The sequence below is a fragment of the Paroedura picta genome, chromosome 3 (assembly GCF_049243985.1).
Source record: "Paroedura picta isolate Pp20150507F chromosome 3, Ppicta_v3.0, whole genome shotgun sequence".
Lineage (NCBI taxonomy): Eukaryota > Metazoa > Chordata > Lepidosauria > Squamata > Gekkonidae > Paroedura > Paroedura picta.
In genome coordinates, this window is record NC_135371.1 from 46,854,653 (window position 1) to 46,865,339 (window position 10,687).

At 43.6% G+C, this 10,687-nt stretch overlaps 1 protein-coding gene across 1 annotated transcript; it reads left to right on the top strand.

Annotated features, from left to right (window-relative positions):
- Positions 1–2,018: 2,018 nt before the first annotated feature.
- Positions 2,019–9,523, top strand: SELENOK (selenoprotein K). Its single transcript, XM_077325541.1, has 5 exons — positions 2,019–2,174; positions 4,107–4,191; positions 6,847–6,927; positions 8,215–8,307; positions 9,303–9,523. Exons 1-5 carry the CDS (start codon positions 2,156–2,158, stop codon positions 9,304–9,306), a joined length of 282 nt encoding a protein of 93 aa, XP_077181656.1. The 5' UTR covers positions 2,019–2,155; the 3' UTR covers positions 9,307–9,523.
- The last annotated feature ends 1,164 nt before the right edge of the window (positions 9,524–10,687 follow it).

A 10,687-nucleotide genomic window follows, 5' to 3' on the forward strand; every position in this document is an offset into this window, starting at 1 on the left:
CATTGGCTTAGGTGTATGTTGTTTAGTGAGAAATAAAGTTTCTCATGCCTTAGAGTGTTCTAGCCACTAGCATGCAAAGATAATGGAATTAGTAACAAGTATTTATCTATTTAACACATTTTATTCATGTATTTTCAGCCTGATCCAGCACAGAGTATCCATTGAAAGTTTTACGTAAACCCAATAATACCAGACAGCAAGGCTGTGTGTGTGTGTGGGGGGGATTTAACCCCCCTCAAAAGATAAAATAATACAAAAAGCTACTTGTTGAATTAATAAAAATCTATTATAACTGTATGAGCTGGAAACAGAATAGAAAAGGTTTTTTTTTAATCGAGAAAAAGTGAGAAAAATCTGATAAACTTTCAAGAAGATTCTGGAATGTATTGTAACCCTCCCCCTTTAAAAATCCTGACACAGGCCTGTCAGACTACGTAGGCTTCCCCTGAAAATACTTCTTTCTGAGTAAGTACACATAGGATCCAACTGAACAGTCTGAGTCCAATGGTATCTTTAAGACCAGCAAAGTTTTATTCAAGAAATAAGCTTTCTTGTGCAAGCCCACTTCTTCAGATACACAGTAACCTGTTTCAATGTATCTGCAGAAGTGTGCATGCACCGGAAAGTTTAAGTCTTGCATAAAACTTCATTGATCTGAAAGGTGTCACTGGACTCACACTTTGTTCTGCTGCTTCAGTCCAACACGACTACCTATCTGAATATATCTTCATGACAGGATCCTGCTGTAAATTTAAACTTTATTGTATCACTCCATGATGCTGGCACCATAGCAACTATTGTGAAGCAATCTATCTACTAGCTTTACCCATCCAATTATCTCTCTCCTATTGTTTTGGAAACCAAAGATGTGACTGAGAAGATCAAACAATCTGACAGGAAAGAACTGCAGCCATGTCTGGCATCTCAAATGGTGAGGCTCTGATATTGACATGAATTTGGATGACTGAATTATTGCTAAGGCAAAACTTTACAGCCTCAAAGTTGTGCAATTGCAGAGCTGGGAAAGAATTTTAGAGACGTGGGTTTCCTATGCGGTCCTTTCTGCTAATGCAGCATTCAAAACTATTTCGTTCAAAATCCGGAGAGGTAGTTGTGGTAGTCTGCCAGTAAGAAATGAAACTGGAAAAAAAAAAGTACGTTGTTTCTGCCTAAGCTTCTGTGAGCACGTGCTCCCCTTTTCAGATGCACCGAAGTATCTATCCATTAGGCTCGGTTCAATACCCAGCAGTGGGGTGGGGGTGGGGGGTGGAGGTGTCCAACAGACGTCTGAACCATCCCAAATGTTACAGACGTTGCGTCACATACTTTTGACACATCTATTATCCGGTGGAAAGCCGGTGTGACTTAAGCCTGTTCCAGTTCCATTACCCGATTTATATTAAATGCGGAGGGGGTCCTGGATCTCTATTGTGACGCAGACACCCTCGACGGCCACTCTTCACCAATGCTTTTCCGAGTCTTTCAGGGCTGAAGGCTGGCACGTAAAGATATATTCAGATCTCAGTAAGCGTCTTATTCTGTCCAGCAACTAACAACTGTAAGGGGGGAGGGGGGGAACAGATCTACTCTAAAAAAGAAAACCCAAAGTACAGAGACTCCAAGGGGGCCCGCCACAGCGAAGAGCAGTCAATGAGTCCTGCTTATTAGGGCGGCGCATCAACTATTTGGCGGCAAAACGAGAGCCAGGCGCCTGCGACAAGCGCAGCCCACGCCCGCCGGCCGCACAATCCGGAGGCGGGAGAATGGCCTGGACCACTTTACATCGCGGGTGGGGGGGAGGGTCTCGCGTTATTCACACTCTGCCACGTTAAGAAAGACAACGAAGTGATAATCGTTCTAAGTCTTCGCATACTTCGCGGGATGCGTTGTAAGGAAGGTGCCTTCAAAGAAAGCGACGCAGCCTCTGCGCCCTCCGCCCGGCCCAGCTCTCAGCGCCAGGAGGCGGAGACGGACGTGGCGGGGGAAGGCGGGCGCGTGGAGCGAAAGGGGAAGGGGATGACGTCAGCGCCCCGCCCGGCGGCCGGCAGCCTATGGCGTGGCCCCAGCTCGGAGTTCTCCAGTGGAAGGGGCGGGGCCGTCGCGCCCTGCGTGTTTGGGGCCGGCCTGTGGGGCTCGGAAGAAGGGCAGCCCCGCAATGGTGTACATCTCGAACGGTGAGGAGCGGGGGATGACGGGGAGGGGGCGCTGTCAATCATGGCCCTGCACGCCTGGCGCATTGGGGAGAGGCAGCAGGAGCTCCCCTTTCGTGCCCTGCGCCGCCCCGTCGGGCTTGATGGCTCCTGCGGTCCTCCCTCCCCACCGACCTCCTGCATGGCTTAGGAAGGGGCAGGCCCCCGACGGCACGGCGGACGGATTCCCGGCGCCTGGGAAGCAGTGGGGGAGGGAGAACTGGTCCTCTTCAGGGCCGCCCCCAATTTCACCACCGACGGTGCGTTTGGCCTGGGGTAACCCCCCCCCCCTCTCATGCCTTGCAATAAGGGACAGGAAGCAAGAGAGCCATTTGGGAGTGGACGCCTCGGCCTAGACGGGCGTCAGTGATGTATATCAAATAAGTGGGACGCGAAAACTCCCCGTGTCCCCAAAGTTACACACGGTGTTAGGCTGGAAGTGGCGCGTTGTTTATGCGGTAAGGCTGGCATTAAAGTAAATGTTGCCCTCTCTGCTACCGTAATTAAAGTAAGGACTATTGATTGAGACCACTGAGCTCTAGGGTTGCCTTGACTGCACAGGCGTGGGAAACCCCGTCGGTTGCTCCACAGTGTGGAGGCAGCCACTGACTCACCCTTTCAGTGCTGCTGCAGGGGGAGCTCGGGTCGATCGCTGCAGAGCAATAGAAGGAAAAACTACTGACCCCTCGAATCTGCTTTTGTCACTCACAGATGACCATAAACACACGCTTCTTATTGCTAGGGTGTTAGCGCTAGAAGAACTATGAAATTAAATGCCAGCTGCCAGTGAAATGTGCTGGAGACTTCTTGATGATTGCCAATCATATATTTATCTGAAAGGAAGATGATGCCAAATGTAAGACAACTCTTCCCCTAAAAATATACAAAATTTGTGTGTGTTATTGTATATGATGATGATGTCATCCGTTCAGTCGTGTCCGACCCTTGGTGATTCTGTAGGAAAGTTCAAAGCCGACACAGGGATGACCATGAACCAACTAAAAGAAACGGTCATTGACAGAGACGTGTGTTATTGTATATACTTGTATGCAAATGTAAAGTAGTCCATCTTATTCTTGACAGCAGACCAGGGATGGGGGTGGGAGTAGACACCTTCCTTTTGGTGAACACCAGAATGCTTTAGGTTGATAATTACACTGTACCTGCAAAGCTGCAAAAATTGCAGAGGCAGAATGATTGGGGCTGTAACCCTGGATGTGCTTACTTGGGAGTAAGCTCCATTGACACTAACGTAACTTACATATCACACTGATTTTAAGGTTGTTTTTATATCAGAAGTGTTGTAATTCAGGTATAGGAGCCCTCTGCAGTGTAAAACCAGCATTGTTGAAGAAGAACCTTTGATTTTGATGATTGATCATTGTAGTTTTATTTCTTTTACGCTTAGCAAGGGAAATTTGTCATATACGACTAGTTTAGCACTATTTATCTGATAATTTTATGTTAATAGAAAAGGTCTTTCTAACATATATAATGAAACATAAGTAACTGCTGAAGACTCTGCGTGGTCTGAAGACCCACCAACTCCTTCCATGCATTTGTTCTTGTGTTCCTTTGCCACATGTCAAAGACCAGAAGAAATGGTTCTTAAAAGGCAGATATCTAGTATGAGGTCTGCTATACAAAGAAAATGGTCAGTGCCATTTGACAGGCCTAATCTTAGTTCCTAAAGTAGCTCTTTGGAACCTGGCCTCTGTTTTGAGTATCATTTGTATTGACTTGGATTTCTTAACATTCTGTCATTTTCTGGATGTACTTTTTAGTTTTGCGCATTCGTATCATAGAGTTGCCTAACCTTTAGTTTTTATTTTCTTTGGCCAATGCCTCTTATATATAATGAAAAGTACTTCTGGCTGTGAAATAGTATCACTCTATGGTTATTCCTTTATATTACAGGTCGAGTGTTGGATAGTCGGAGTTCTTGGAGCATTTCATCTATAACTGAATTGTTTTGGGGAGTAGTAGACTTTGTGATTCTGTAGTAAGTAAGACTATAGCTTTTTCATTAAAACATGCTTTGCACTCGTTTAAGAACTTGATCAGTTCTCCCAGAATTATTTTGCAGGTCATGTGTTACAATATAAATGCAATGAATAACAGGGAGGGTGCAGCTAATTAAACCCAATGACAAGAACCCCTATGTGTTGTAATGAACTTAATTCTTAAATTTCTCATTGGAAGAGCAGTTCGATTGGATAAAATTATATTCTGGCCTCTCCTGAGTTAAGACTAAAAATATGTTCCCTAAAGCTAGAAAAAAGGGGAAACCCCTCCCCACAGTTAGTTAATCTAATCAGTAAATACTGATTTTTAACAAGCAAAACTTGAGAATTTTTCAGAAGGAGGTTATCAGGAAATCGTGTTTTATCCAGTAACATTCTATATTTATATTGCTGTGTTTAGAGGCCAATCAAGAGTATCACAGATGCTCAAATGAACACCTTGGTGTTCCCATTATATACACATTTCCCCATATTCCTCATATTGTTGGGAAGAGTTCCATACAGGAAGTCTATTTGTGCTGAGAGCACCACTGGAATATTTATTCAGTTGTCAATAGTAATGCACATACGGAGTGGTCACCTGTGTTATCTCGAATGGGCTATCCTTTTGTGCCTATGGGAGCACCTTTGTGCACAGGACATCCTTGGATCGATGTCTGTACTGCCTGAGTAGATCTTAACAGTTTTGTGTTTTGAAAGCATTATCCATAATTCAGTAATCTGCAATGAATTAGTGGTGTAGAACCTATTATAAATATGTTCAAAGTTACATGTGTTATGAATTGAGTCTTATTCAATGTTGCCATATGTGATCCCTTTCACATGTCTTCCTAGACATATACAGACTTTCTGATTTGAGTTCAGGATGCTTACACAGAACTACAAACAGTATGGGAGAATAAAGTTCCATGTCAGGGGGAGGCCTTCCTGCATCCAAGACATAGCTTGTTTGGGAAACTGACACACTTGCCAATGGAAGAGTTGGGAGCAGACAGTGTGATTTAGGGATCCTTATCTGGATAGTGAGCAAGCAAGCTTAAAGTGCTTACTAGGCTACCAGTGACCATGAAACAGCGAAATCTTTTCCAAAGCAAGTTTATTGAGGGGAATATTGAGGTACCGGAATTTAAAAGATATTAAAGCATTAGAACATAAGAGAACCCATGGTGGATCAAGCCAGTGGCCCCTCTAGTCCAGTACTCTGTGTCACATACTGACCAAAATCCAGGTGCTATCAGAAGGTCCACCAATGGGGAACTCCAGAATTCTTCCCACTGTCACCTCCAAATACCAAAAATACAGAGCATAACTGTCTCGGAAAGGTAACAAAATGTGATTGTATCTAGGTTGTTGTTGTTGTTGTTGTTGTTGTTAGGTGCGAAGTCGTGTCAGACCCATCGCGACCCCATGGACAATGATCCTCCAGGCCTTCCTGTCCTCTACCATTCCCCGGAGTCCATTTAAGTTTGCACCTACTGCTTCAGTGACTCCATCCAGCCACCTCATTCTCTGCTGTCCCCTTCTTCTTTTGCCCTCGATCGCTCCCAGCATTAGGCTCTTCTCCAGGGAGTCCTTCCTTCTCATGAGGTGGCCAAAGTAGCCATGGTGTATCTAGGTAGAGTGGATAAAAGGGCTGGCAGGGTGGAGGCTGCATCAATACCTGACTAAGGCTTGGAAAAGACATTCAGGCAAGGTCAGTAAAAGCTATCAAGCTCACCTGGCTGCTTTATTAATTTTTGTACTCCAGAAAATTAGATCTGGGTGGGTACCTGGCTTTGCAAGTCCCTCTGGCAATCAGGAAGCATGCAGTTGTCCATCGGTAACTCATTCTCCTGCTCAAATTTGGTTCACCAGTTAGCATAGCCTGAGGAGAGCCTTAACCTCACCTCCTCTAAAGATTGGCAATGCTAACACCTAAAATGATTGCCATAGTGAATTTAGCCAAGATGGAATTGATGCAGACAGCATACATGTAGGAAAGGGGTTCCTAGTAAGAATGTGTTTTCGGGAGTTGGTTTCTGCAAATTAGTTTAGGAGACTTTCAGGGTTTGTAAATCCTGAATTTAACCTGAATTTTTATAATGCAGAATTTATTTTCAAATGTAAATGACTTACCAATTCTCATTTCAATTTTCAGTTGATTTTTTAAAAAAACTAGAGACTATTGTGTTAACCTTTTATTCAGAATTAAAAACAGCAGATGAATTGTAAAGCTTTTCACAAGCTTTATATACAGCAGTGATCCCCAACCTGCGGGCCGTGGCCCGGTGCCAGGCCGCGAAGGCCATGGCGCCGGGCCGCGGCTCCCTCTCCCCGCCCCCCCCCCCCGCAGTAAAACACATCCCAGGCCGCAAGCTTGCGGCCCGGGAAGCTTCTTACTGCGGGAGGGTGGGGAGAGGGAATCAGGGACGGGCCGCGCATTGCGCATGCGCGGCCCGTGTGGGTGCGACCCGATGCGCGGGCGTGGCCCGATGCCCTGCCAGTCCTCAGAAAGGTTGGGGACCACTGATATACAGGACTACTCAGTAGTACTTGAAGATCATTAACTCCGTAGACAGAAGTATCTGGTGTTATATTCAAGTCCAACCTCTTGATTTTTGGCATTCACTTAATGCTAGCTTATTTTGTTTTAGTATCCAGAGCATTATTAACCCACATGTGGTAAGAAGAGGGAATACAGCTTCCGCCTTCTCAGGATATGATGATGGAAGAGGGTATGTTTTTCATTTTTATTTCATCCTGTTGTGAGAAATGCTTGTTCTCTGTCTCAGTTAAAAGGACCTTAAGTTTACATACCATGTTAATAAGACTTTATATATTGGACAGAAGCAGATGGTAGTTAAGTCTAGTTCATACACAGTCACAACAGCAGGAGCAAGCTTCTGGTTCTTGTGGCTTTTCCAACGCAAGTGAAGTGTTGGAATGTCTACTTCAGAGACCCTGCTTCAGTTTGACTTGCCATATCAGGCAAGCAGAAATTAACATCCACTTTTGATTGCATCCTCCAGGCTTCAAGGCTCTTTCCCTAGTCTCGGGAGTCAACCCTTTCCTAATGCTTCCTGGCCTGTGAATGAGCTCTTTAAAGGGAGATATGCCTACTGTTCATGAGAAAAAACGACCCTTGCACACAAAGTTTGCATTAGACCGGATCTTCTCCTTTGCCTAGCCCCTCAAAAGCTACTGTAAGCTCCCATTAGTTGACCAGTGGAAGTAACAGCTATGGTGTTTCAAAGGACTGCTGTGTTGTTGTTGACCTCATCAGGGAGCATGCCTAACTTGCTTTGTGGCCCACTCTTACTGCTAATGGAGGGCAGGGAACACTAAGCTGGTAGAAGGGGACCCTTGTACTTCTAGCCCTCCCCTAGTCTGCTGGTAAGTTTGGCATGGGAGCTGCCTCTCTACAAACACCTTTGGATAGCAAGGAGGTCTATTCAGTAGGGCTTATTCCCAGGAAAGCATTATTAGGGTTGCACTGTTAATGTGCAACTTTGCAAGTAGGCTGTTCGTTTTTCACAGTAGGCAAGTTTTGTAAGTGCAGCTTCATTTCATGCTGAATTTTATATAAATGCTTGGGATGGGCTCGCAAGAAAATATATGGGCTCACAATTTCCAAGTTCATTGACATGACAATATCTATATGTAGAGACTATGCACCCCATTCTGCTTTAGAGTTATTAATATTTTCCTGTGTGTATTTATATGCAGAAAGGAATGTTTGTAAATTCTGCAGTTCCTGTTATGGGGAATTGAGAGTCAATTCGGAAAACTGGAATGGTTCACTTTGAAATGTTTTTGCAAGAATTCTCATAGCAGTTTTTATGCATGATTTAATCACACCTTTCATACTTTGTAAAACACTTCAGAATAATTAAAGCTATCATGCAATCTTTCACTTGGCAAATTGTATTGAAAAATTATAGTGCAGTGTTGCATCTGAGTGTGATTTATATAATGCTTTTGGAGGTAGAATTCTCAGTTTTTCTCCTTTGTTCCTTCCATAGACCTCCAGGGTTTCCTCGCCGTAGAATGGGTCAAATAAAACACCTTGGTGGAGGTCCAGCTCCGCCGCCAATGGGTGGAGGAGGATGAGGAAGGTACAGTGTCTCATACTTTATCATGCAATATTAGAAGTCAGTGAAGCCATTTCTCTCGCGCGCTAATTCAAAGTAACAGAAATGATGGAAATGCTAGCAAATTATTGTGCATTTTAAAGTAGTTAAATGAAAATTTAGCCAATCTTATTCAGGGTAGGATAGTGTACCTAAAATAGGCATTGAGACTGAGGAATGTGTGAATGGAAACGCAAGCATTCTCCTTCTTGGCTTCTAATCCAGCGATGTAGTGTCCTCAGCTTTGTTTCAGTAGAGTAGATTGAGGAATGAGGAACCACATAATGTATAAACAAGGTTCTTATTATAACAATTCCTGTACATCAGTTATTTAAATCTGCCTTTTTCTTGTTTTAAATAGTTCAGACAGTATATAAAAATAAAACAATTGCAACTGACACACAAAAAACAATAAATATTACAACAAAAGAACAGTAAGCTTCAAAACAGTAAAAGATAAAAACAGCTCAGTGAACAAGATATGATTTAGCAGCAGTTCACGCAATTTAAGCGATAAAACCACAAGACAGAACCTGTAGAACAAATAAACAGCGTTTGCCCTCACATACAACAAAGCTAATAATTTTTTTAAAAGGACAACATGGCTCTGTGCCTAAAACTGAGCACTGGTGCTGTGAGGCATGAAGTGATGTGGAGGATAATTCACAGAGGGAGTGGCATCCCAAAGAAAGATGGCCAGCAATCTAACTTCTGCAAATAAGTACAAATGCCCAACAAGGCTTCTGACAAGATTTGGGCAGGTCCATGGAAGCAAGGGTGATCCTCGGCATACCCTGATCTGTTGAGTTTTTAGAGATTGGATATCAGTGTTAAATGTTTGGTGAGATACATTTTCTTGTAGATGCCAGCCAGCATCCTTATTTTTGCATTATGAATAGAATGCATGTTAGGGTCCTGAAACCGTTCTTTTAAATTATATGTTTTGCTTTATCCTTGCTGACATGTTATTGTATCCATAGGTAAATGCCTGCTCTAAGAGGCAGGCAACTGGGCATACATATTTGCAAGACTGAGAAGACCACCGAAGGCCTGGACCAAATGAGTCTGTGCATTGTGAATATGTACGTCTAAATGAAACCCTGCTCTGCAAATTAGCAGAATGATGAAGTTGTGCTGGGAATTCCTTCCTCCAGGATCCAGTATAACTGAAATGCAGTTCTATTAAATTAATTGCACCTGTTCTGTTGTGTCTTAAGCCTTTTTGTATAGTGTATGAACATTTTGTTTTAGCTGTAAAGTTATAAATATATAGCTTTACAAAAAAAACTGACTCTGAATCTTCTTTAGTAGGGGGGGGGGATGATTTGGAAGATCACCTATTATGCACCTGAGGAGAAAACAATGGATAGCCCCTCGGAGGGAGTTGTTCGAAATTGAAATTGTCTGTTCATATTTTTGAATGTATACTAGTAGTATCTCATTCTTACGCCTCAATCATCTTGCCATAATACTGCAGAATATTGCATTTTCTGAATTTAGATGTATTTGATACACAGCAAAATATTGTATTTTTCTGTGTTTTTGCTATTCTCGCTGCTCTGTAGCATTTGGTTTCATGTGGCTATTCTTTATAGCTTAAAGCCATTTTTTCCCTCTAGCTCATATGAACTTTGCTTTTGTTTTCCTCAAAATATTAATGTGTATTTTGAGATGACAATTTCAGATGCCATTTGCCCCCCTGCAGGTGCCCCCACGGGGTTATTTTATACTACATGGGTTATCTGTCCAGTGCTAAGCGCTGTGGGGTAAGTGCATCATAGTGGGCTTGTGCACCTTCCAGGATTTCCTTAACTTTTCATGAATCTTTCTCCAATCAGCTTTGCTCTGAAGTTTTGAGAAAGATCACAGTTAAGCCAGGATGGCTATGTGGATAGCAGACTTTGGATTTCCCCATTTGAGAGCCAGTTTGGTGTAGTGGTTAGGAGTGCAGACTTCTAATCTGGCATGCCGGGTTCAATTCTGTACTCCCCCACATGCAGCCAGCTGGCTCGCCACGGCACTGATAAAGCTGTTCTGACCGAGCATTAATATCAGGGCTCTCTTGGCCTCACCCACCTCACAGGGTGAGAGAGGAAAGGGAAGGCGACTGTAAACCGCTCTGAGCCTCCTTCGGGTAGAGAAAAGCAGTATATAAGAATCAACTCTTCTTGATGTCATCCGTTCAGTCGTGTCCGACCCTTGGCGATTCTATAGGAAAGTCTTCGCCATGCGCACCCAGCCTCTGACTGCTTCTTTTAGTTGGTTCGTGGTCATCCCTGTCTTGGCTTTGGATCCTTTGGCGACCACATTTTCTTTCACTGCTGACCAGGCCGGGCATTAACGATTTTTCTAGCGAGTTTGATGG